General features: G+C 41.1%; 2 protein-coding genes across 2 annotated transcripts; both read left to right on the plus strand.

The window, feature by feature from the left end:
* Nucleotides 1-13877: 13877 nt before the first annotated feature.
* On the plus strand, nt 13878-17235 carry LOC308284752 (aquaporin FA-CHIP-like). Its single transcript, XM_080725482.1, has 4 exons — nt 13878-14281; nt 15050-15214; nt 15746-15829; nt 16490-17235. Exons 1-4 carry the CDS (start codon nt 13919-13921, stop codon nt 16670-16672), a joined length of 795 nt encoding a protein of 264 aa, XP_080581608.1. The 5' UTR covers nt 13878-13918; the 3' UTR covers nt 16673-17235.
* Nucleotides 17236-18806: 1571 nt separating this feature from the next.
* Nucleotides 18807-21777, plus strand: LOC308285044 (aquaporin-1-like; the record flags this gene model as incomplete). The annotated part of the gene is made up of 4 exons (XM_080725762.1): nt 18807-19169; nt 20697-20855; nt 21038-21118; nt 21571-21777. The coding sequence occupies 4 exons, from the start codon at nt 18807-18809 to the stop codon at nt 21775-21777; spliced, it is 810 nt and encodes a 269-aa protein (XP_080581888.1).
* Nucleotides 21778-26970: the final 5193 nt, after the last annotated feature.

Below are 26970 nucleotides of genomic sequence, written 5' to 3' on the forward strand. Positions count from 1 at the left end.
AAACTGCATGTACCGTACCATACCATTACTCCATAGTGAGGTATGTGCAATGTAGCCAGCTATATATAGAGCAGGTGTTTCTCTGAGCAGGTGTCAATGAAAACATTTCCTCCAAATCAACAACAATACAAATTGCCTGCTATTGTTTGTTTACATGGCATACGCAATCATACGTTTCCCTGGAAGTATCTAAAAGATAAGCATGAATTATCTCAAAGAAAGGCAAAGGTGCTTACTGCTTATCGGCCTCTTTGATAAATATGTAGTAGCATTTCCACTCAGGCACACTTCTACGGAGATATGCCTTGTTCGGATTCTCGCTGTAGCACAAAGCACGCTCGTAGCTGACACTGAGATGTTCCATTTCCTAGAAAGAGGTTGTTTTATGGATCCTGTACCTTAACGTACTCCAGCTCCACAGATATACAGTACCGTCCACCAAGCCAGTTATTCATGTTCCTTGTACCAGCTTGACATCCGTATATTTTAAAACGTCAAGCCACCTCCACAACCCAAACCACAGTAGAAACCCCCTAACAGCATCAACCAGTGGTTTCTGCTCTACCAATCAATCCTCGACAGGGGGGCGTACGTGCGTGCCATCCAAATTGTCCAGTTTTATGGCTGTACACGTGCACCTTATTTGTATTGTGATCCCTGACCCTGATGCACTCATGGAGGTCATAATGTTGACAGCACACAGTCCAGCGTGTCTGAATATGAACCATGTTTTAGTGGTGGTGTTGCGCGTCCATTTCAACATCACTACCTGGCCTGCATGTCTTGGTTTGTTTGGAGCCTGAGTGGGTTTGAGTGGTTGTTCTTTATAGGCACTTCAAGACTTATAAAATAACACACATGTCTGTATTAAACCACAACATTGTTATTGTTGCTGAAATGTGGAATTTAAGTTAGTTATGAAAAGCCATTAATAAGGGAATTATGTGTATAACAATAGGCCTAATTCAGCACTGCTGCATATAGCTAACCTTGTTTTAAGCTTTTCAAAAAACTGTTTTACTCCTCTGCCTCACATGAATCATTTGTTATACACCCTTACCAGAGAATAACAATATAATCTTTCTGTTATACTGTTGTTTACAATTTAATGGTTGTCTTCCAGATTAGATTATGCCGTCCATTTTTCACATCATACAGTTAGCCCCCAGGCTATGGAATGGCCTGCCTCTTTCGATTAGGACTGCTCCATCCATAAGTGTTTTTAAATCTCAGGTTAAAACTCACCTATTTTCTTTAGCTTTTAATCTCACCTGAGGTCCTTTTTTAATGTCTGTTTATACTGCACATGTGTTGTGCTCTTGTTGCCTTTTGTTATAATGTATGCTTGCTTTTATTGTTTGCTCCTGCTCTCACTGCTCTGACTGTACAGCACTTTGGTCAATTTCGGTTGTTTTAAATGTGCTTTATAAATAAAGTTTGATTTGATTTGTTTTGATTTGATTCTTATTTACTTAATTGGAAATAACTGCAGCTGACACTGTGGTCTCTTGAAGGTCTGGGGTATAGAATGGTACTTGTTGAAAACAAGGCTAAATCGTATGTAATGATTTGGCCAAGACATTGGCATGCTCAACTCCTGTTTCTTATCAACAACTTAAAGGTTGTTGAAATGTTGAAATTTAAGAGGTTAAACATTGAAAAAATATATACATATATCACCTGTCACTTAGATGATTAAGTGCCAGTGATATAAAGAGGATTCTCCAGGGATTAGGAGGAGGCTTTGCCATGGTTTACAATGTAATAACTCATTTGTGTACGTCTATAAAGTGTCTGGGATCCAAGTTGCCGCTGAAGAAGAGTCTTGCTCAGGATTCCAGGATTTAGTCCGCTCATTATGAGGAAGTGTAAGTGGTACTGTGTGTTGCAAGGGGAAGGATCCACCCGCGCTCAGTATTTCATTGTGGACAAAGAATCATGGCCTCACATGGGAGGCTTTCTGAAACACATCCCACCAACCACAGTGTTATGAAAATAGCTTTCTGTCTGACACGGCAGAAAGAGATATATATATACAGAGAATATGACAGAGAAGAACAAATCACACAGCACACACCTCGACTAGTCTGTGGCGTGCTTTGGAAAGTGGTCAGCCGTGGGTTAATCATGCCAGACCACCAGTATCGTCCTTTAAGTTTTGATTTTATTTCCAAGAACTAAGACATTCTGAACTCTGGCCTGAAGCCCACTAGCCCAGGATGAGTCTGGGATGAGTACTAAGTCCATGCTTTTATCAGGCAGCCTTTATTGTTTTATAAACTTGTTTTTATAACTGTGTTATCCCAAAAAATCCAGGATGAGGCCTCTGGGGCCATAAAGTCATGTTATCTTGGAAAGGATGTATAACACCTGCAAGGGGAGGCAGTTGAACCGCGTATGACACTATACCATGCATAAATCCTCGCCTGAACTTTTGTCCTAAGTGCTTCCTTTACTGACACATATTTAGATTTTAGATAAACTCTCTCCGTCATGGGGTAATTTCTTATGTTCAGCGTTCATTTTAGACTTTCAATAACACCATTTCAGGTTTAAGCAATAGCTATGAGATCAATACAGGAACGTTGAGATTGTGTGGTCACCATTTTCACCCAGATGTTAGATGTTGATATCAAGTTTTTCTGAAATGAATTTTGATCATGTTGGCGTCTGTAAGTGAATTTTTATCGGTGTCCACCAAATACTGACCAAGTCAATCAGTCAGTCAGTCAGTCAGTCTGTCTGTCTGTCTGTCTGTCTGTCTGTCTGTCTGTCTGTCTGTCTGTCTGTCTGAAATAGCTTCTGTCTCACTGTAGACAGTGCTGTGCTGCATCCAACGTCTGGTTACTAGGCAAGGTGTCCTCCATAGGGATGCATTAGGCTCTCAAAAGCTGGGAGGAGTCTACAACATGCAGTTGTCATGGCATCACAGACCTCCCAACTATGTCTTTCAAAAATGTTTTTGTGTACATTTTCCAGAGGTGGAGGAGACATGCATGAGGCCTTCACAATAGCAATAAAAAGACAAAGAGCCAACAGCCGCGCATGACAATTGAGGGGGTCTGGGGCCCTAATAAAAGGACCCCAGTATGTTTGTGAACCTGCCCGTCTCAAAAGAACACACACATAGTGTGAGTTTAAATCTCTGGCGTTGGATGACAAACATAAGCTTACTATCCAGAGCCAAATTGTAGGGGGTAAATATAAAAGAAATCTCGGCGAAACCTCACCAAAACTATTTAAAAGGGCATGGTTCTTTTATGACAAGGAATGAAAATTGGCTAATTTCAAGAGAAGCCAAAGAAGCCTCATTTTATCACAGTGAGTGAGCTCAAAATCCCTTCAAAGTCTAATTGGTTAATGTTTAGTTAGTTATATGAACCTCCCGTAGATAAACCTCATTTTTTACTGTTGCAATTGGTGTGAAGCAATTTAAGATAAGATAAATTATTAAACGTTCCAAACATTCCAGGAGGCTATATGCCTTTGTGGTCAAACAAAGTAAGTTGCACCTTTTTGAACAGCTTTTGAAAACCTTTTTTTAGATGCAGTGAATTCAGAACCAAACATTAAAACATAATTTGTAGTAGAGCCTAAAGGAATTCACATTGTTGGGAGCGCTGCCAACGTTACTGATCAATGGTCTGTAATGGTATACAAATTTACAACTGGCCCTTTGTTGCATGGCACATGCAGAATAAGAGGATATCCTATGATGGTCGCTGCAAAAATAAACACAGTGCACGTTACAACTCCCTAATTACACTCCCCATCGTGGAAGTCAGATAAGCTACTGAATACCATTAAAGAGACATTAAGACAATTAATGCTTCCTGTCTGGACCAACCACACTAGACCTTACTGTATACCTTGGATATTATATAAACATTTCGTAAGAAGACTAGGGGGAAATGTGAGGACATGATAATTCTGCTGTCCTCTCTAACAATATCAGGAGCCGAAGCCAGGGGTGTTGCACCAAATTCACTCACATTTTGTGCTTTAACTATTGAAAAATAGCAGATCTACAAGCTCACAGTGCAGCACAGAGTGCCAGGCTGCGAGCTTGTAGATCTGCTATTTTCAAAAATAGCAGATTAAAATAGCAAATTAAAAACCTTCTAAGGTTTTTTGTAAAACCTATGTTTCTATGTCAGTGGTGCTCAAACCTTTTCATGTCAAGGACCCCCAAAATGATACATATTTGGCCACAGACCTCCATCTCAAAATATTTTGTTCCAGGGAGCCCAGAAGCAAAATTTGAGTTACAAAAGTTCGCTTAAAAAGTAATTCTTCACATGGGCCTGTTCTAGCGCCACCAGGAGGCCAATTTGTGCAAAACTACCTTTTGGCCAGTACTCCTACAGATTTTGTCCAAAAATCACGCAAATCAGTAGACAGTATCTCTACAGTCATGTGATCGACATGGATCTGTCTGATTGTCCATATTCCATCCTCATTGGCTGAGATTGGCTTTCAAAGTTTGTAAGATTGGTCCGTTTTGGACAAAATGCCTCAAATCACAAACGCAGAGTGCAATTAACATGAAATCGCGCACACACGTTCCCACTAGGCCGAGGAAGAAATGCCACTTCCAATTTTTGAAATCAGCCTCATGGTGGCGCTATAACAGGCCAATTTGTGGTTTTACCTATAACTCCACCGATCAGTTTCAAACTTTGTAAGCGCACTCCCTATAGGCCAAGGAAAAACCCTTTACTCATTTTTCACATCAACCTTTTATAGCGCCACCAGGAGGCAGACTTATGTAGGACACATTTTTGGATATTACTCCTTCAGATTTTACCCACAATTAACACAAATCAGTACACAGTATCTCTACAGTCATATGATCAAGACGGATCTGTCCCATATTAAATATTCCATCCTGATTGGCTAAGATTGGCCTCCAAACTTTGCAGGATTGATCAGTTTCGAACAAAATGCCTCAAATCAAACACAGCGTGCAATTGTAATGAAATTGTGCACGCACATTCGCAAAAGGCCAAGGAAGAAATTACCCTGCAAAATGTTCAAATCAGCCTCATGGTGGCGCCATGAAAGGTCTATAAGATTGGTGAAGAACACATGCCACCCTTTTTACATTTGCCTATTATACAGTAGCACCACCAGGACGCGTGGCCTGGTGGAGACCTGTGCTCGGAAGAGCACTTGTTCTAGTTTAAACTTTTTCACATTTTTAATAACTCCATGGGTTAGGCAAAACCCAAACAATGACATACACTAATGAGTCTAGTCTTAATTTTTTGTCCAAAACAAGATAGATAGGTTAAAAAAAAAGAGAAAATACGAATACCAGAACGCTCGCCCCAAAGCACAGTCACCTCGGGCGTCTATCCGGCGCAGCGGTAGAACTGTCTCTGCCTGGTATTCCTAAATGTAACCTCTGTGAATGCCTAAACGGTTAAACCTAAATAGGGTTAGCTTTTGGCTCTGTTTTACTGAGATTACAAGTTAGGAATAACCTAACCTTAACCTCAGTAAAACGGAGCAAAAACCTAATCCTATTCCTAATCTTAACCTCAGTGAAACTATGCCTAAACCTAAAGTTATTTCTAACGTTATCCAATACAAATGCAAAAATGCTAGGACCGCCCCACAGAGTGGTCGGCGTGAGGTCAGCGGAAAAAAATTGGGGGGCGAGCGATCTGGTTACCGAAAACTATACTGGCTGGGTGTATATCATGGAATTAGCTGTGCACCTTCATGCTCCCTGGAGGATGACCCCTACTTATTTTGGTGACCCCAAAGCCTTTTGTCTAGCATCAGCACCAGGCCAAAGTTTCGCAGGGGTCTGAGGATGGAACCCTTTGGTCTTTTTGATTGTAAGGAGCAGCATGGCTTCTGGTGGCTGCCAGCAGGGCTCTTGTTTGGTACATTTTGGAATGTCTGTGTTTGTTACATAACTGAGCATGTTGACTAGGTCAGTTTGATGGTGGGCTCCAACTCCTCGTGAATGGTCTCGTCGCCATTGTGATTTGGAAGCTAATGTTAGGCTAATGTTATAGGGTTGAACAGTAGGCTTTGAATACTGTAGGTTTACCCACCGGTGGCTACTTAAGAATGCGTGCAGGTGGTCTGTGGCTGGGGAAGCTCCTTCATACAATCTGTGACGCATCCTGACAGTTACAAGCTTGGCCATCAAACTGAGGTCCTATGAAATGAATGTGGCCAACATTGTGTACAGCCCACCCCATTCATTCGGTCCTTTTGTCTCTGTCTATTTTCACACGCTTGAAGCTAAATACACCCCCCCACCCCCCAACACACTCGTCAGTGAGAGGTCACAGAGAAGAATGGGCTTTCTTCAAAACATCTATTTGAGGAACAAATAAATCAATTTGTACCCACGCTTTTTCTCAAAGGAGATCTTTTGGTTACAATTACGGCAAATTTCAGTTTCAGTTTTATTACTTCATAAGAATGATGACAGATCAATACATTTTGTTGTGAGGCAAGCTTTTGAATGTGTTCGGGTGGGGGGGGGTTCTTTTGGACACAACTCCCCCTGTCCAAATTGTATGAACCAATTAGATAGATTTGAGCAATTAGTCAAATGAATTCCTCCCTGTCATAGGCAGTTTCATGGCTCAGTGACCCTGTTAGTTTTCTTCCTCAACATTTAACCAAGTTCGTAGCCAGGGGGAACCAGCCAGTTCAGTCGGTAATAAAATCACACAAAATACTTTACTACTTAAACCCTATTTATTACTTATCATGGTGTCGCAAAAATGCTCGCACATTGTGAGCTTGTAGATCTGCTATTTTGTTCTTTCGAAGGGATGCAGTGAAGACTTTGGTGGTCAAAGGTCAAATGTCAAGGTCACTGCAACTCCATGTCCATCCCATTCTGGGGAGCACAGTATCTCAGGAACGCAGAGGGAAGTTCATGACATTTGGCAAAAACGTCCACTTGGACTCAAGGATGAACTGATTAGAATTTGGTGGTCAAAGGTCAAAGTCACTGTAAACTAAGGAAGAAAAAAAACACATTCCTTCAATTCCTTCAAAGTCATCTCTACATAATACGGTCCATGTCTGACAGACAAAGATGTAAACTGCAATTGTTGACTTCGGTTCCAACTGCTAAAAACCTTGGTGTGGTCCTGGACAGCCAGATATCATTCAAGGCACACATTGCATCAGTCACCCAGTCTTGACTATACTGTAAATCTCTCGTCACTGGCTTCCCGGCATGTGCATTTAAGCCTCTCCAACTGATCCAAAATGCCACGGCACGACTGGTCTTCAACCAGCCAAAATTCTCACGTCTCCCCCGTTCTCCGGTCCCTCCACTGGCTCCCGGTTGCGGCACGCACAGAATACAAAACACTGATGCTGGCCTTCAAAGGTATTCAAAGGTATGGCACCTCCATACCTCCAAAGCCTGATCAACCCCTACAACCCCACCCGTTCACTCAGATCAGCTAACACAATGCCTACATTTTAAATTGTAACCGCGATGCAGTACTGATAGTTTGCTTTTTGCTGAGTCGACAAATTGATTAAAAGCACAGGAACCATAAACGGCTTGACCCTAGATTCATTATCCATAATAGAATTGCCATATCGTCACTGTCGGGCAGAAACCTCTTATCTCCAAGTTTCAAATTTGTATGTTTTTTTCGTAAAGTAAATCCCTGCTTTACCATACAAGGCCGTCGCACAAAAGTAGTGAAAACAGCAGATCTACAAGCACACAACGCCTCGCGGTGCGAGGCGTTGTGTGCTTGTAGATCGGCTGTTTTCACTAGTTTAGTTCATTTTTAAAATGATAAATGCAAAATGAACGGTTTTGGACATACAAGGTTTACACCCGACAACGACGATATGGTGGCTACCCTCGCTGTGTTTAACAACCAGAAGCACCTTTAGTGAACGGCTGTTTATGCCAAGGTGGTCCGTCAAACGAAAGTCTTCTGTGTCCACAGCTCTCATTTGTTTAACGTAGGCGTTCCAGTGATGTTCTCTTGTTGTATTATGTAATACTGACTGAGTGTAATATAGGTTTGTGAATCATGTGTGTGTTATACTGTGTATTACTGTCACTAATGTTTGCATATTGTATGTTTTTATGATGTTGTTGACATGTGGCAGCTTATGAAGTTTCCCTCTCGAGGGATTAATCAAGTTAATCAAATCAAATCAAATCAAATGAATGATGTGTGTTGCCTTTGAACCTCGCTGCTAAACGTAATTATCTTCAGGACAACCGAGTCCCAGCCATTACAGACCATGACCCTTCCATGACACAGAACTTCAGCCATTCCTTTCAAGAGTGGGTCCCATTAGCTTCAATTTGTCTAACCTTTTTACGCATTTTATTGTAGTTGTTGAAATAAATCACTTCCACATACCTTTAAACTATGTTTATGCTACATCATGAATGAAGCATTCTCAACATTCCTTTGCCAATAGTCAAACCATCTCACAATGCAGTTGGTGGTACTGGGTAGTCATGTGGGGTGCCTCACTCACTAGACACAACGCTGAAGAAGGCTTGACGCCGAAACGTTGTTCTGTCTGCTCTGCAGTTTATCATAACAACTTAAATGTATAAATAAAAGTGGCTTAAAGTTAGTTTCGTTAGTTAGTTTATTCATCTCATCATGATTTAACAAAACAATTGTTCTGTGAGTGCTGCTATTCTCTTATAGAGATGTATTGTAAAATGCCTCATACACCGACATCTGTCCACTAAAAAGGTTACAGACATGCTCTTAAGTGCTCTTAAAGTCTGATAAGAGATACATATGATACTCTAACAGTGGTTCCCAAAGTGGGGTCCGGGGACCCCCAGGGGTCCTTGAGGGGGTTCCAAGGGATAAGCCATATAATAACCAATATGGCTTCAAAATCAATTTAACCACTTTAACCCTACAGTATATACTTTGGCTATTTGAAAATAGAAACATTTTAACAACATAAATCGCACAAAACACTTTCAGATGGTGGTCCTTGACATGAAATAAATTGAGAACCACTACTGCTCTACAAAGTAAAGGTAAAATACAGCTTGGGCCACTGGCGTAGTGGTCCAGGCACCTAGGCCTGACAGTGTGTTTTACAGGGTCAAGACCCCCATCTCTCTCCCCATAACTTACTGTAACGGGGAGACAACCTTCTGTATACCTATCAATAAAGGCATAAAAAGCCCACAAAAATATATTTAAAAAAAGTTAACTACACACGTAATTCGTTAAATCTTGAGCAGTGTCATTCTGCCCTGTTGCTTTATGACATGAAAATTAACTGTCCATTAGAAAATCTATTTTCCATGGATCACCACTAATCAACTATGCATGTCGAACAGTTAAAGAATGCAATAGTACAGGACATAATGTCAGTGACTGGACCCTTACAATCTTGAACTATAACACACATACACTTCGTCGTTGTCGAGTGGAAACCTTGTATGTCCAAAATGTATGTCCTTTTTTGTTGCTATTTTAAAAAGATTTAAAATAGTGAAAATAGCAGATCGGCTATTTTCACTACTTTTGTGCAACGCTTTTGTATGATGTAGGACTTTAATTTACACAAAAAAAAAGAAAGAAAATTGAAACAAGGTTTCTGCCCGACAGTGACGACTTTTGGGGCGGCATAGCTCAGGGGTAGAGAAACCGTTATTAGAGCACGAAGGGTTCCCGAAGGGTTCCCAGTTCGAATCCGGGCTCCCCCTGAGTTAATGTCGAAGGGTCCTTGAGCAAGACTCTGAACCCCACATTGCTTCCGGTGAGCAGGTTGGTGCCTTGCATGGTTTCCTCCGCCACCGGTGTATGAATGTGTACGTGAATGGGTGAATGTAATGCACAATCTCTTTAAAGCGCTTTGGATAAAAAAGCGCTATATAAATGCACCATTTACCATTTACCATTTTACATTTAGTTTACATCAGCCACAGAGCAGACACCACGACATCTTTTAAAAGAGAATTCCTGCGGTAAAGTTTATATTGTATGGTATATAGTTAGATCCTTGGTTACAAGTTGGCCATCTCATTTCCATTCCTCTAGAGGATAGGTGTTGGTTTGCCACTTGTTTGAGCCACACATTCCCTGATTTTTATTCTCTTCAAGCTAGGTGGATGCCATAAACCACACAGTGCACACAATGCTTATCACTCACTTGCCCCAAGTAATTCCGGTCACCTTTTCTCCCAAGTGATATCCTAAAACAGTGGTGTAAAGTTGCTATTTTATTGTTATTGTTCTTTAAACTATTCACCTTATGCATATATCAGCTACTATCTGCTGCTATTTTAACTGCCTCATTCCTTTGCCATTTTGTCTTTTAACCATGCACCTAATGTATATAGATTCTATTCATATTAGGAATATTTTACATTTCTGACCAGTTTTCCTTGTTGTCTATCTCTTTTATTTCTGTTCCCCTTTCTTGAAAACAGCAGGAGCTTATACGACATATTCTCACATTATGGTGTGACAATAAAGGTGCAGCTGAAGTTGAAAAGTCATCTCAGTGCAAAAGCATGTTTCCAGGTTAAGTGTACAATAACAAGCACACTGCAACTCTCTTTTCTCCTGTGAATCACCTGATAAAAACTTGAAAGCAGTGCACAGCTAATTCAATAGCAAAGTGTCAGTAACATTACAGGTCCATTTTTACATACTCAGAGTTACACTGATGCTCAGAAGTTTTCAGATTGCACTTCTTAGCAGAACCTAAATGTACAGTTAAAACAAGGTTATTGTAAAAAAAAATAAGAATAATAACATAATAACTTCATAATCTTCTGGGTAGTATAAACAGTGGGCAAATAACAATACTCTCGTCATCCTCATTTGTGGCAATTAAGGACTAAGAATAATTTACAAGGGCAACCACCAGTCGATTGAGAGTGCCGATGTTACAGTGGCGAATATGAGCTGAATGCTTGCTACAAAAGTTTTGAGGCTAAAAATGTTAGCACTGGCCTGGCAGCTGGCACGATTCGCCTAATGGAAGGGAGTGCTCTACCATTGTAACAGAAAGTATGCTTGTCATCTGTAAACAGGACGTGAAGAAAGTGTTGAACATCAGGAAAGCAGCCAGCCCAGACAGCATCCCCGAGCAGGTCATGAAGACCTGCTCTGACTTCCTGGGCGCCAGTATTCAGCACCAAATTCAACCTCTCCCTGGCCCAGCCGTGGTCCCCAGATGCATCTGGTTTATCATACTGCCATTCTACATATTGTACCTGTCATAATTCTATCTCATCCTCTATAAGTACTTTTAGTTTTATATTTGTTTTATTATCTTGTATGTTTCTGTTAGTAGTCTCTGCACCATATGTCCTGCCAACTTCGCTACCTCAGTACCTGTGTGAGTATAGGTGACAAATAAACCCCTCTTGGGTCTTGATTCTTTTCAGGGAGAGCCACGGACCCCTACCACACAGGCAGACCAACAGACATTTCAGTTGGTGTTGTCAAGTTTAGTGTGAATTAAGGATGGAATCGGATGCTGAAACCATCCATCCTTTGTCCGCGGCTATATTGAATTGGTAGGGATCACAATGAATGATGACTCACATACACACACACACACACACATATATATATATATATGCCACTATAAGCATTAAAAGAAATGACTGAAACATTTTGACAATATCATCCTGATTCCTGCCCACAAAGGATACCACAGATATGCTCTAAAAGCAAGGCATTTAATCTGCACAAGAGGTCATCCCACACAGAGCATTGCAGTATGGGACAGAATGTACCTCTCCTCCCTTCAACGCTGACATCTACATAGTTACCGGAAAAGTGCATATCTTACTCAAGAATGGAATCAGGGCATATGATAGAGGAGTCTGCTTCTCATGACCAATATGCCCCAAAACATTCCAGGACAACAGTGTGTGTGCATTGTAAATAGTATAAATTAAATAACAGGGGTATCAAACTTCCTTCCTCTGAATGAATTGTTCTTATCATCATGACAACAGTCTGTCATAAACTTCCTGGTCGCCAGAGAGAACTGCACCACACTGACACACATTTAGAGAATCCCAACAGAGCCATACCCACGACAGTACAGTTAATAATTGAAAGTCCACAGTGTAATTTTAGAATGGAACACTTTCCCTCATCACCCCCGGATGTCTCAAATATGAAAGAAAGATTAGCTACATTGGTATCAAAGATTTCAAGGCCAGCTGCGTGTCTACTAATAAAAACATCTAAAGAAGAAAAAAGGCATGTGTATCCAACTAAAATGGGACTGTGTCCAACTCTAACTGCTTTCTTATTCTGTGGTTCAGTCAGTCTGTGCTGTTGTCACATGCGATTGCGTTGGAGGTCAGGTACAACAGGCTGGTCGTTTCCCACAGTTGATGTTTTACCCTGTTACACCTATTACTCCATATCTAACAAGCATTAACTAAATGACCTTCAGTGCTTTTCCACATGCATCGGAGTTGAAGTAAGCTATAAGTGTGGTGCCTTACAAGTACATGTTGTACTTGTAAGGCTCCACATATACAGCCTAGTTACAGCAACTGAAGAAGACAGATTTAACCTTCAATAATCTATCCTTATAATCTATAATTGTTCCACCTCACGGTCCATTACAGGATATTCATTTTGCAGTTGAGATATATCAGCAAAACATTCCAGAGCATCATCCCCATTGCTAGTGTTGTAGGTTAAATCTCTGGGCCCATTCTCCAACTTTTTATTAACGGAGGGCCAGTCTTGACTGAAAGAGATACAATGCAACATAATGCTCTATTTTCCTCTCCCTCTATCCCCCCTCCCACCTCGCTCTCTCTCTCTCTCTTTCTCTCTCTCTTTTCTCTGTCTCCATTGGTAATCCAAAGCTCACGTGAAAGGCCGGTCCGCGACAGGCGGTCTTGAAACATCTTGAGGGACCCCTTTTGTGGGGGGTAGGGTGTTTGAGAGGCGTCAATATTCTCGGTAACCCTTCCCTATGTTCTGTCCATGATCAATGCTATAAATAAATGACATGACAAGTGAACAGATCACTCACTGTGTTGAAATATGCAATAAAAGTGGACACATAACACATTCAACAGCACGTCATGTTCATTTCATTAAAATGCAGACATAGAGGTTTGCTGACCGTTGCAACATGCACACGTCACAACCAACATTCCAGAATTTGTCATAGGTTTATCAGGAAACTGCATGACCAAGTATGCAGCAGGATGCCACTACTATAGAAGTATTAATGTCATCTGCTTGCTAGATCATCACATTTTCTATCTATATTCTTATCCCATCTTGCTTACTTCTTTAACAGGTTTGACTCACATGTCTTTCGGTCACAATAAAATGACCTGTGCAAAGTAAATATACTTTCTACATGTGTTTAATAAACTTCAGAACATGCAGTGTGTTACTGCCTTGCAGTCTTGCTCTCATAGATCCCTGCTTGTTTACAGATGAGTAATTCAACTGCATGACCGCAGTCACCACCGTTAATAGAGGGGAGCTTTTAGATTCAAAATCACAACTCTGTCTCATAATCTACAGTAGTCTCTGAATACAGGCAATAAAACCTGATAAATGAAATGCCTTTGTGCAAGGGCAAAATCGTCCACTGCCTACAGCTGCTTTTAGAACTACTATACCACTCACAAAGGTCCAAAGAGCACAACGAGGTGCACAGGGAGGTCCCAGGAGCGGGGCAGGAGGCGAAAGAGAGGAGGGGAGGGAAACAGAGAGGAAGGAGGGAGGGAAGAGGGAGACCAGCCTTTTGGATTTCTCATTAATTCAGTGTGGCCTTCCCTTTCACTTTTTAGGCCCCGCCCCCTTACCATTATCAGCCCTCAGCCATATATATGCAGCCTGTTGCTGTTGTTTGTGAGTACACACACACCACTAAGGACCACTAAGGACCACCACAGGCCTATAGCAGCACAGCCACCATGAGAGAGTTCAGAAGCAAGGCGTTCTGGAGGGCCGTTCTGGCCGAGATGGTGGGGATGATCGTCTTCATTTACCTCAGCATCTCCGCAGCCATTGGCAACAAAAATAATGATAACCCGGACCAGGAGGTCAAGGTTGCACTGACCTTTGGACTGGCCATCGCCACACTGGCCCAGAGTTTAGGGCACATCAGTGGAGCCCACCTGAATCCTGCTGTTACCCTGGGCATGCTGGTCAGCTGCCAGATCAGTGTCTTCAAGGCAGTCATGTACATTATAGCTCAGATGCTGGGCTCAGCACTGGGCAGTGGCATTGTGTATGGAACACGTCCAAATTCAACTGAGGCACTGGGGCTTAATGAAGTAAGTGTCCTACTTCTCGTGTCTGTTTTTTGATACATGTGTTAAATGTGCAGGGCTAAACGCTTTCCCACAGGGTTAAGAAAATTATATGTATTCAGAGTGCATTGCTTTCAAACTTTTATGTTAAAGTATAACAGTGCAGAATTGTAGGCCTGTGGCATATGAATATGCATGTAGTGTGGTGATAAAGTGTGGTGTTGGCACTGTGGTATGCCTAGAATTATTGTTATTGCTCACAATTAGATGGTGGTGATGCACAATTATACCATGCTGTGATGCACGGGATGAAAGCTTAACATAATCATGTGACAGTGATTAAATGCCTTACATTTGGGAGGTTTTTCATGTCCTATTCTGGAGAATACAGGGGGTTGACTACTGGAGTCTTGTCCCCCATGGTGATAAAATAAACAACACTTGTTTTAATACAGTAATTGCATTCTTGCTAAATGACTGACAACAAGGCATTACCTCCACTGACTGGGTTGAGAGTAGTCATATACGTACATATTATAGTGCATTCAAGTTAACCGAAGTGTTATTGAAAATTAAATTAATTTTAACAAATTGAAAATAAATGAGCAGTCGTGCACTTAAGGTTCTTTGCCCAATTGCTGTCAGACATAATTAAGCCACATTAAGAATTGCTTTGCAGTTCAGCTACTTGCCAGCAATTCCTAAATGGGAAGTTCTAGTGATGGGAAACATCCCATCTGCACTAATGCAAACTGACAAAACATTTTGTTGTTTTGGATTCCCCCTCCACAGATCAGCCCCAGTATCACCGCTAGTCAAGGATTCGGTATCGAGCTCCTGGCAACCTTCCAGCTGGTCCTCTGTGTCATTGCTGTTACTGATAAAAGGCGGCGTGATGTCACTGGCTCAGCACCCTTAGCAATTGGCCTCTCAGTCGCATTGGGACACTTGGCAGCCGTAAGTTGTTTCTTACAGTCGCTCACAGTGCAGTATCTTGTTTAGCCATGCAAAGCCTGTGCTGTACTACAGTACATACAGTAGAACAGCAACAGATCTCTGTCTACAGGAACCTCTACCTCAGAATTTCATGCACTTATCTTTTTTTTTTTTTTACTACACATCATCTTTAATATTTAAACATCCCTCACATTTAGGCATCCGACACTTTATATTTATAATTATGTATAAATATGTGCACGCATACGCACACACACCACACACACACACACACACACACACACACACACACACACACACACACACACACACACACACACACACACACACACACACACACACACACACACACACACAGTGTGCATATTCTCTTTTTGTTGCAATGTCGAGGAGCTGAATCTTAACAATCGTACTCTCTTATATGTATAAAACGGGATCATGCACCTGCTCTTGTCGGGAAATATCAGAACACCAAAGCATTTCACTAAACTAGGAATCTTTCTAATGTTGTCATTTTGTTATTGAACACAGATCAGCTACACAGGCTGTGGAATCAACCCTGCACGCTCCTTCGGTCCGGCTTTGATCCTAAACAACTTCGGTGATCACCACTGGGTGAGTACCCAGACCAATCTTGCACACTTTTTAATACCTCACATTCTTGTGTGAGGCCATTGTACAGCGCCTAAACAATTCAACAACTGAATAACCAGCAATCCTCCACTATGTCACTGTACAAAGTCAACGTGTGATAACATCTATTGATTTATTATTAGCCAAACACAGATAAAACCACATATAGTACAAGTGAAAGAATGTATCGCTCCAATGCGATGCAACCATGTCATACTTTGATTTCAGAGGTTCTTGATGTCAGGTTTGATTTCAGGGACCCTCTGGGGTTTCCTGGGGGCTGGGGGGGGGTGTTCCAAATGGACCCTTACAGGTCTGCAACTCTCAAAGTCATGGGGGTCCTAGGAATTCAAAAAGAAAATGTTGAGACAACTGCCTTGTTTCATTGTGAGATCTCTAGCTAATGACCAGAGGTACTTGCTGTGGCAGTTCAGGAATTGATCTGAAGACTTGCACACTTTTCAAATGTACCGTCATAAAGTCTGCCCACCGGAAGTGCTGAACCACCCCCCCACTCCACCTCTGTTTTGTCTTTAGTTATGTGTCCAACTATAAAAAAAAAAAAATTCTTTTTGAGAAATGACTCAGAGATTCAGTTCAGAGATTGTGGAATAGTTCTAAACTGATCTGAACCCAATGCAGGTGTACTGGGTGGGACCCATGTGTGGAGGCGTGGCCGCAGCCCTCATCTATGACTTCCTCCTGTACCCCAAGTTTGATGACTTCCCTGACCGTCTGAAGGTCCTTGTCAGCGGCCCTGTGGGAGACTACGACGTTAATGGAGCCGATGACACTACAGGCGTGGAGTTGCACACCTCAAAGTAGTAACACGCACTGAATTAAAAGAAAATATATATATGTTCATTTAACTCTCTGAGAGTGTACAACTGAACCATATGGACCCATTTGTACACTCTCCGATTTGAATGAACAATGAGGATTTTACTGTGCGTTCAGCACCAGCATTTAGTGTAAAGTACTGAAGTTCTAATACTCGACTATTGTAAAAAGAAGAACAAGCTATTGAATTTGCTTCGGTGTGTCAGTGATTTATGCCATTCTGAAATGCCAATGATTATTTCATGAGGTTTTTTATGGTGGTAATAGTCATTTAGGATCTAATTCTAATTCACTCATATTTGACTACATACCATTTTGCACCCAAACCACTGCCACCCAAGCATAATATGTTTAGATTTGTAAGAACCTCAAGTGAGCTTCTTTGTGTGTTAAAATGTCTTCCCTCATCAGTATTCTATGTGACGCAGTTTGTTTTTGTATACATATTTCTAAGTACCTTTATGAGTATGACTTAAAGTTCTTTTGTATAATGTATTATGTGTGTCTTGGATTGTCCATCACTTTTGTAAGTAAAATAAAACACCTGACAATTGGTAACAAAATGTTTCTCTGAGTACAGTATTTACGTTTCCGATAACCACTGTGAATTGCTCTTTTGTTTAGCACACCTATAAAAGGTAATGAACAGTAGAACATTCTGACGACAGGAAAAAATGCCAATAGTTTAAAATAAATTGCCTATATTTAAAGAGGTGGTGCCATAGTTTTGTAGTTTTTCTATTTTGTATTATGGTATGTCTATGAAGTTAACATTATTCCAATAGGCCACCGGTGCAGATTTGTCTTCCCTGTGTTTTTGTGCTTACTTGCTGAAAGCTGAAAGACTGAGCCTCAAAAGGCCCAGTCGAAAAACAAAATGACATCATGTACTCATCCTCTCCTCTTTTACCATTCACCCAACACTGTGGGTGTGGCTAACTTCAGCTGGGTCACCACCCACCTGACAACCAGGCATACCTAATGAACTGGTGGGTGTGGCCATATAAAAACACAATTTTAACTCTTTCTGTTTGTCTTCCTCCTAGTATAATCACAATACCTGATCATCATGTTTTAGGATCATGTGCTCTTTATGTATACCAAAGTATACAGAATGTCACTATAGTGTAAAAAATACAACTGTCATCTGCTTGTTAAACAACATTTTTATATATTCCTCTATCCCATCTTGCTTAATTGACTCACATATCTTGCTTATTTGACTCACATGTCTTCCAGTCATGTATGGCTTGAACAAATGTATATCTCTCGCTTGCTTAAAGATGAGTAATGCAACTGAATGACCAGTCACCACCTATAAGATCACATGGATTATTATGCCAGCTGAATGCACCCATGTTGTGATAATAACACACAATAGCTCCATCTCTCCCTCTGTTTATTTGTTAAAAATTAAGTACCTCTGCATTTCATCACCAGTTTCAGTTATGATATTATATCATAGCATGCTGTTTAGGCCTACATAACATTCATTTGTGTGTTTGCCACTTGCTTACAGTGCCCTGAAAAATATTTTATATTATCCTCTTGCTTCCTCTTGTGATTTGATACAAAACCGAAAGTGGAACTAAATCAGAATATCTAGAATAGAACAACCAGTAGATTTACACTTGATTTAAGCTTAGGTGACAGTGTTGTGCAATGACAAATAATGTAATTTATGCATTGCATTTATGCGTTTAATGCATATAGCTAAACCAGCAACTTTATTTGATAAACGTCAAATACATGTAAAGTAAAGCTCCTATCAAAACATGAGGTTGGAAATGTTATCCTTATGATTGTACTAGCACGACCCAATGCAGGTCTTTCTTTTACTCATTTAATGATGAATGTGACTTTTTAAACAAACAATCCATTCCAGACAGGATTGAAATAACAGTTTGGACCTTGATTAAATGTAAACAAACAGTGCCTACAAGGTCAACAGCACTTTCAGGTATTTAAGATGGCAAATGTCTCAGTTGATTCTAATTGGGCTCCTTTAATTGATCCTTTAAATACACACCTGGAGCAAATTGGTCACTTCATTCAAACAGTTGTAGTTGGTGTGCTGGCAGGAGGGTACTGTTGTGTAGCTCACAGCATACTGCACAGAATGTCTGAAATCAAAACATGGCCATTCTGGAGGTCGGTTCTGGCCGAGTTCCTATGCATGGTCCTGTTCATCTTCATTGGCATTTCAGCTGCCATAGGGGACAAAAACGATACTTACCCTGACCACGAGGTGAAGGTGGCGTTAACATTTGGCCTGGCCATCGCTACGCTAGCCCAGTGTGTGGGTCACATCAGTGGAGCCCACCTGAATCCTGCCATCACCTTGGGTTTTCTGGCCACCTGCCAGATGAGTTTCCTCAGAGCTTTTTTCTACATCCTGGCTCAGATGTTGGGAGCGGTGGCGGGCAGTGGTCTTGTATATGGTATCAAGCATGAAAACACAAATTCCCTTGGTGTTAACAAGGTAAGGACGTGAATTCGATTCACTGATGTTGTATGAATAGGGAGGTGTTTGGGGAATTGCCTGATCTTGTTCTCCTCGATGCTAGACATTTCTAAGAGTCTTATTTCATTTACCCATTTAGGCCTAGAATTATTGAATGCTTTAACCAGTGAAAAATAGCAGATATACAGCGAGCTTGTATATCTGCTATTTTTGAAAAAGTTGTGAAAATGTGTGCAAATCTTTGAATATATGTATTTTTAAAGCGAACGTTTGTAACTCAAATTTTGCTTCTGGGGGGGTCCCTGGAACTAAATATTTTGAGATGGGGATCCACGGCCAAATAAATATCATTTTGGAGGTCCTTCACATGAAAACGTTTGAGAACCACTGACATAGTAGGCCCCTAGTCTCTCAAGAACAGACTAACTGAGCTCCAGTTAAGAATCTGCCTTCTCAGGTGACAGTGCTGATAACCCACTCTTTATGTAAATGCCACATGTTTGAATTTCAACGACAACTTGTTTAGTGGTCTTTATACTTGAGATTATTTCTTTAGGTAAAAGATGAAGGATCGTGTTCTCCTTCACTGTAATTTGCTGAGTGCTAAATTGGACGTTCAAAATGATGCCCGCAGGGCCAACTCCTGATCAGGTGATCATCAGTCATATGCTCACTCCATCTGATTGGGGCGGGCTATTTAAAGCTTTCTGCTCTGCCATCTTGCTGCTCTGCTGCTGCTTTGTACTTAGCGGTATGATGTTTTTGTGGTCCCACCACCACCCTAGTATACACCTGTGGGCTATGTTTCTATATGATTCCCTTAGGGCACTGTTTCCCAAACAGTGGGTCAGGAACCATTTGTGTGTCACAGGCCAATTGTTATGGTCGCTCACGACTCGAGTCAAAATTTAAAAAATATATACATTTCAAAAGATTTTATCCTCCCACCAAAAGATCACTTTGTTTAGAAAAGAATATATAGAATCATTTTCTACATTTTAAAACAAACCCATCTAAGAAATTCCATACATTTAAAAAAATATATATCATTAAGAAGTAGTGAAAATGGCCGATCTACAAGCTCGCAACGCGGTGCGAAGCATTGCGTTGTGCTTGTAGATCTGCTGTTTTAACTAGTTTGGGTGGGAAAACGTCTTTCTGTTTTGGTCATGAGCTAAAACTAAAAGGTTTGGGAACCACTGCCTTAAGGGGTTCCGTTTCATTCCCTGTATTTATTTAGCAAATGTATAATATTTCTCTGCTTAGGGAATTAATAAATTGAGCAGAGCATTGAAACCAAACATCTTAGATATGTATGCTCAATAAATACATGTATTCAGTACAAGAGTTGTCTGACTATACTGCTTATATCATTGTTGCTTGTACACTATGCCTTATGTGACTCCAAAGCATCGTAGAGGCACGTAGCAGCAGACCCTCCTGTCTATGGTGCATTATAAATTATGCTAATTTAATTTTAGATTCCCAAAAAGAGTTATGAGACACGGGGAGGAAATTCTAACTCTCTTCCTGTCTCCATTGTAGCTCAATGAAATCAGCCCAGGTCAAGGTTTTGCCGTAGAATTCCTACTGACGCTCCAGCTGGTCCTGTGTGTTATATCAGTGACTGATAAGCGACGTGACGTTAACGGGTTTGGACCTCTGGCTATCGGATTGTCCGTTGTGGTGGGACACCTTGCAGGGGTGAGTACATCAAAGTTTTTCCGCTTCTTGTTTGGTTAATGGTTCATCTGTTTTGTTGTGGCCCAATACAATGGATTGGCGTGACACGGAACGGCCTTCAACCTTGGCTTGCGTAGAATCACGAATCGGTCATGTACTGCCAGAAAGGCAAGTGGTCTCTTCCTCTGCTCTGCTGTTTACAGATCAGCTACACCGGGTGTGGGATCAACCCAGCTCGATCCTTCGGGCCTGCACTTGTTCAGCGGGCTTTTGACGATCATTGGGTATGTACCACAGTATAAAGTGACACATCGCATTATACACCAAAACATAAATCCACCTTTAATTATAAATTGAGAAAATGTTTTTTATTTTTATTTTTAATCTTCAGAAATGTTACCACTGGCATTCCTATTTTGGGCCTGAAAATTACTAATTAATAATTGCCCCTAAATCTAACGCACCCCTTTATTTTACGAGTTGCAGCTGCCTTGCTCATTAGCACACCAAGTTTTTAATCTGCTGTAGTTTTTTTTTTTACCTGAATTGGAAAACGAACAACAAACAGCCTAGGGTTTCATGCCCCTTTAAGCAGGCCATGGGTCTTTCCAACTGGTGACATTTAGACATCAATAGAAGAATGCTTGATATAAATCTCTCAGCTCTTTCAAGCCACAATGAAGATGTAAGTATAATGACATATATGTGGCATGACTCCCTCTTTGCTCCATTTCAGGTATACTGGGCAGGGCCCATGGGTGCAGGGCTGACCGCAGCTCTTCTTTATGATTACCTGTTAATACCTAGGAGTGAACCCTTCAGCGAGAGGGGCAAAGTCCTGTGCTGCTGTGGCCCAGAGATGGACGAGGTTGACAAACTTGACATAGAGCCGCTTCTGGAGGATGTTAAAGATGATGAGCATGTCTACAGGCGGTCAACCTAAGAGTTAATAAAACGTATAAACATCTTGTGAGACATTCTTGTTTTCTTCTGTCCACCTACTCCGCTTCTGCACAAACATTGTCACTATAAAGGCTGATCAAGTGGCATGTTCAAATAATGAGTATGAATACAAAGAAGAGATGGATGTAAAATGGGTTAGGGTTAGGTTTTTTTTTTGTTTTTTTGCCCTTGGCTGCTGTATTTGTTGGTATGTTCACAATCATTGTGCTATTATTGGAAATGCATACAGCAATGCCCAGGAAGTGAGCAGGGGCGTCACGGGGGGGGGGGGGGAGTGGGACTGAGTTAATAGGGCCCAAGGTGGAGGGGCCTGGAATTATTTTATCCTTTAGCTATTGAAAACTAGCAGATGTACAAGCTCACAGCATGGCACCGAGTGTCGCGGTGCGAGCTTGTAGATCTGCTACTTTTAAAAAGTTTGTAACATTTGTAACTAAATTTTGCTTCGGGGGGGGGGGGGGGGGGGGGGTCCCTGGAGCTAAATATTTTGAGATGGGGGTCCGTGGCCAAATGCATATCATTTTGGGGGTCCTTCACATGAAAGTTTGAGCACCACTCGCATCGAAACGTATGTTTTTCAAAAATACAAATCTTCACGATTTTTCAAAAATAGATCTAAAAGCTTGTAGCACGCTGTGAGCTTGTATATCTGCTATTTTTCAATAGTTAAAGTACCCAGGGCCCAGAATTTGGTGCACCACCCCAGGAAGTGAGGATCTCCCTGGCCTTTGTGGTGTTGACTTTTTTTGTGTTGGCATTGCCACACTGGTCCATTGTTTGAGTCTTTGTTAGCGGCGGCGCCCACCTGAACCCTGCTGTAAGCTTCTGCTGTCCTCAGATGCTCTACATACAGGCTCCAATGCTTGTGGCTGTCATAACCAGTGCTATAGTAAAAACTATCAGGCCAGAAAGCATTTATTTCGCTTGACATTAAGATGGAAAGCATTAGGGGGGGGGTGAGTCAATTGAGGGATGTATTTGGAGGTCTTAATGGGATTGTGGATTATGCTATCGTTTGAGGAGCTTGTCATTAAATATGAAATATCCCTTGTTTTTGTTTTTTTTTATCAGAGCAAACCAGAATCATTCCATGTGGCCTCTCCATGTCTGTGTTGGAGAACGTTTTGGTTAAAAACCCATTTGGAAGGGGAATAATGTCAGACTGTTAATGTAATTAGTCCTCTGTATACAGTAAGCTTGATTGATGCCTGCAGAGGATCTAACAGAACAATAGTGTACAGCTTGTAAAGAAGCTCAGTCCCAGGGAATACACGTCTAAAACTTCTACAATAACAATTGGCTTATGAGAGTGTACATCACACCAGTGATACGCAATAAGTTGAATAACAATATTCTGGACGTATGCACCAGATGCGGTGAAGATAGAGGTACATTGTTCCACTGTCTCTGGTCATATCCAAGATTGGAAGAGTTTTGGGGGGAGGTTGCAGGAAATACAGAGGATCTTGTTAATTAATATTGTCCGGAACCAAAATTCTTTCTGCTTGGCCTCTATCCAGTTGGACACAGAATAAAGCGCAAATGAACAAATGTTTATAGATATCTGTCTTTTACAAGCTAAAAGAGTAATGGCATTAACCTGGAAGAGGCCAGACAAACCAAGCATTGCAAGGAACTGTCCTTGTATACCTAGAATTACGTACATTTTAAATGAAATATATGTTTCAGGAGGTGTGGGGTCGTTTTATACAATATATTACAAGAATAATCTGTCACATTTAATGGAAGAACCTGGAGAGGAGTAGAGCTATTAGTGTATTTTGTTATGTTGTGTGATTGTCTTGTAATGTTTGATATAATTAGCCACTTTGTTTTCTATAATGTAATGTAATTGAAAAATCAAATGTATTGTTGAAAATAAAAAGTGATCTACACCATGTAATGTGCAGGAAGATCCTGGTTAATGGTCCACTGACCGGACAGGATGAGGAAGACATGTTGGAGAAGACCCTACCAGCCCAGGGCAAAGTCAGTGGCCAAAATGAATATAATCATCCATTTGCTCTTTCTCCTAACGCCCTATTGTGAACACCCGGTTTAGGATCTAAGTCATTCTGGAATGAGATTTATTCAATTGAAGGGATTTGGCTGCAATCCAGAATGTCTCGCCGTAGAGAGACAACAAAAGGATGTGAATCAAGCTTCTGCACATTGAAACACTATATGTTATCCCACAGGACAAGTATGATTAGACAAGTGGAGATTTCATTTCCCATTTGGCAGCATCACAAGTATGTTCTTTTTCCAGTAGTGCACATGACCGCTCTTGACATCCCCATGTTCTGCGTACTTAACAGTCTCCACACCCTGCGCTAATCATTGAATAACCACCAAATTACCTTACATACCACAAGCAAATCATTCTTGGATGGAAACCTAATAGGTGGAAAAAACACCAAGCATTCATGGCCCACCCATCAGACCACTTAACACGGCAGCCACCCGGCTTTAGAGATTTTCAGAGCATTTTATTTAAATTCAGTGATTAATCAATCGATTGTGTATAGGGGCCCACTTACAATATCCTACAGGCCCACCAGTAGGCCCGCTGGTTGTGAATAACTGATGTAAGTTATTTTGGGCTGAACCTCCATTGCAGGATGTATCTCATTTAGCATTCATGTTATTCTGGGTGATATGATCTTTAACCTCACGTGTTTTCAACTCAAATAAATGATGTAATGGCCTAGCCTGGCGGGGCCATACATTATACTGTGGAAGGAATGAGTGAGTGAACGCAGTATGACGTTGGTCCCCGCCAGGCTAGTAATGGCCTGCAAGGAGACTGAGGTGTACATGCTTTATTCCAGCAACAGGAGAACTCACAGCTGCCTATTCTTGTCAACATATGTCAATATAGCTATGATCAATGTGGGAGGCTCTCTCCATTCCGACATGTCGCCACTCCGAAATTGACTTCTTATTGTCTGAGTGGCGACACTCCCATGGGCCTAAGGTTTAGGGTTAGGGTTAGAGATAGGGTTAGTGTCGGAATGGAGACATGTCGGAAAGGAGACATGTCGGAGTGGAGAGATGCACTCGATCAATGTATGCAAGTTATAGAAATATTTATAATACACAATCTTCAACTTTGTATGTATTTTAAAGAGGCGGTGCCATAGTTTTGTACTTTTTCAGGTTTTCATATGTCTATGAGTTTGACAGTACTTCATTAGACCCCCTGGTGTGGTTGTTATGAGCAATTGTATTCTCTTTGTATTTGGGGTTTCTTCCTGGAGGCTGACACCTTGTGGGTCATAAGTGCCGATCCAAAAACAGTGATTAAGGATTACCATTCACCCAACACTGTGGGTGTGGCTAACTTCAGCTGGGTCACCACCCGCCTGACAACCCAGTAGTATAATCATAATACATGTAAATCATGTTTTGGGGTGGGAATCATGGCACTGCATCTTTAAGTAAAATATCAAATATGAAAATGAATATGAAAACAAATAAATAAAATATAAAGTGCATAGTGTGTAACCCTTTATTTGTTTAGATGTTGGTTTGCATCTGTGAGGCTCAGTCATGTGTACAGGCCTGTCTCACATTTACTTAAATTGTATGCTTAACCTCCAAGGTCAAAAAAGCATTGTGTTTAGTGCTTGTTTCGAAGTTTGTCCCCCACAAGGACACTGCTCTTTTTATTGTCCCTCCATCATATTTGTCTCAGAATCATTCGCATCCATATTATTTGGCTCCCATGTTGAGCTCTGTGATTATGTCTTCGTACCAATGTAGTGTATACAATATTTAATGCTATTCCACTGTTTATTTTTTAACTGTTTGACAAACAGCCTACACCGACAGATACCCTAAATGTAACGTTTTTCATTTTCTTTTTTACTTAAACTAAACCAAAAGAACATGTTAAAATATACACAGTCTGCCATAAATCCCACCAGGAACTGTAGTGTTCCCATGATAAGGGGGAGCTTTAAGACTAACTTGTTTACCGTATAACCTTTAACTATAACCCCACTAACCCCAATCAGGGGTGTCGCACCAAATTCTGGGCCCTGGGTACAAGGATTCACTCACATTTTGTACCTTAACTATTGGAAAATGGCAGATATACAAGCTCCCAGCGGATACAAGACCCACAAGGTGAGCTTGTATATCTGCTATTTTTCAATAGCTAAAGTATAAAATAATTAAGGCCCCTCCACCTTGGGCCCTAGTAACTCAGTCCCACTTTTCCCCTCCTTTTGACGCCACTGACCCCAATCACCTCATCTCTACATTCTCTGTGCTGAGTGGTGTCGAGCCCTTATCTGCAGCCACAGAGTAACTTACCAATGCTCACTCCCTCTCTGTTTCTCGTCGGATTTTGGCAACGGTTCAATAAACTTTGTGTCAAGAGAAGGAGCCATGCTCAGAATTATTGTGACGTGTTTAAAAGAAGAATGGAGAACGGGCGGTTAATTTAGAGCAGGTTGTCATTCCAAGCGGAGAAAGTACTCTGTGTAAGTGAAACAAGGTGCCATTCAAACCTGTATAATAAAGCAATCATGGCTTTTCCTTCTTTCTTTACTGCAGTGTGCGCACAAAAAAAGAATTGAAAATAATGTTTCAGCTCTTTCTAACCTTAACTCTGACAGGCACTCCAGGCCCCATTTTCGCAAGTTTAGTGTCTTTTAAATAACATCATAACACCCTTCAGTTAACAGCCTTGACACAGCCTGACACTGCAGACAAGCAACTCAAAGAACCCTTACATCCTCATAAATATTTCTTGTAACCGTTGAGCCTCTAGCCTAGGCATTGTGCATTCATTCAATGCGAGGGCACTGGATGAACTCATTAAATGACATAATTAAATGACATCAAAGCTCTCTGACAATACGCAAGGAAACAATTCAGCCCATGATGGTGCCACCACAAAATAAATTACCTTCTGTATGCAGGATGGTGGATTCAACAGCAGAAGCTGATGAAATATGATGAAACTGCTGGCCTGGTTGTGACAACAACCTTTATGGAATAAAGTTCCCAAAACCTCAGTGTGATTCTCCAGTCTCTATGCAGTCTGAGTTAATCATTAATGCTGCTGCCACCTCATATGTCCTTAATGACATTTTTTAAATAATTGAGCATATCAAATTATTAATGTAGCTACAATATTGCATGAGGGTGTACACGCACACGC

Source organism: Nannobrachium achirus (assembly GCF_963921795.1).
Source record: "Nannobrachium achirus genome assembly, chromosome: 5".
Classification (NCBI taxonomy): Eukaryota; Metazoa; Chordata; class Actinopteri; order Myctophiformes; family Myctophidae; genus Nannobrachium; species Nannobrachium achirus.

Coding starts and splice junctions, on each gene's coding strand:
- LOC308284752 (XM_080725482.1), top strand. CDS start 13,919: ATGAGAGAGTTCAGAAGCAAGGCGTTCTGGAGGGCCGTTCTGGCCGAG. Junction 15,215..15,745: donor CATTGGGACACTTGGCAGCC/GTAAGTTGTTTC, acceptor TATTGAACACAG/ATCAGCTACACAGGCTGTGG. Junction 15,830..16,489: donor ACTTCGGTGATCACCACTGG/GTGAGTACCCAG, acceptor AACCCAATGCAG/GTGTACTGGGTGGGACCCAT.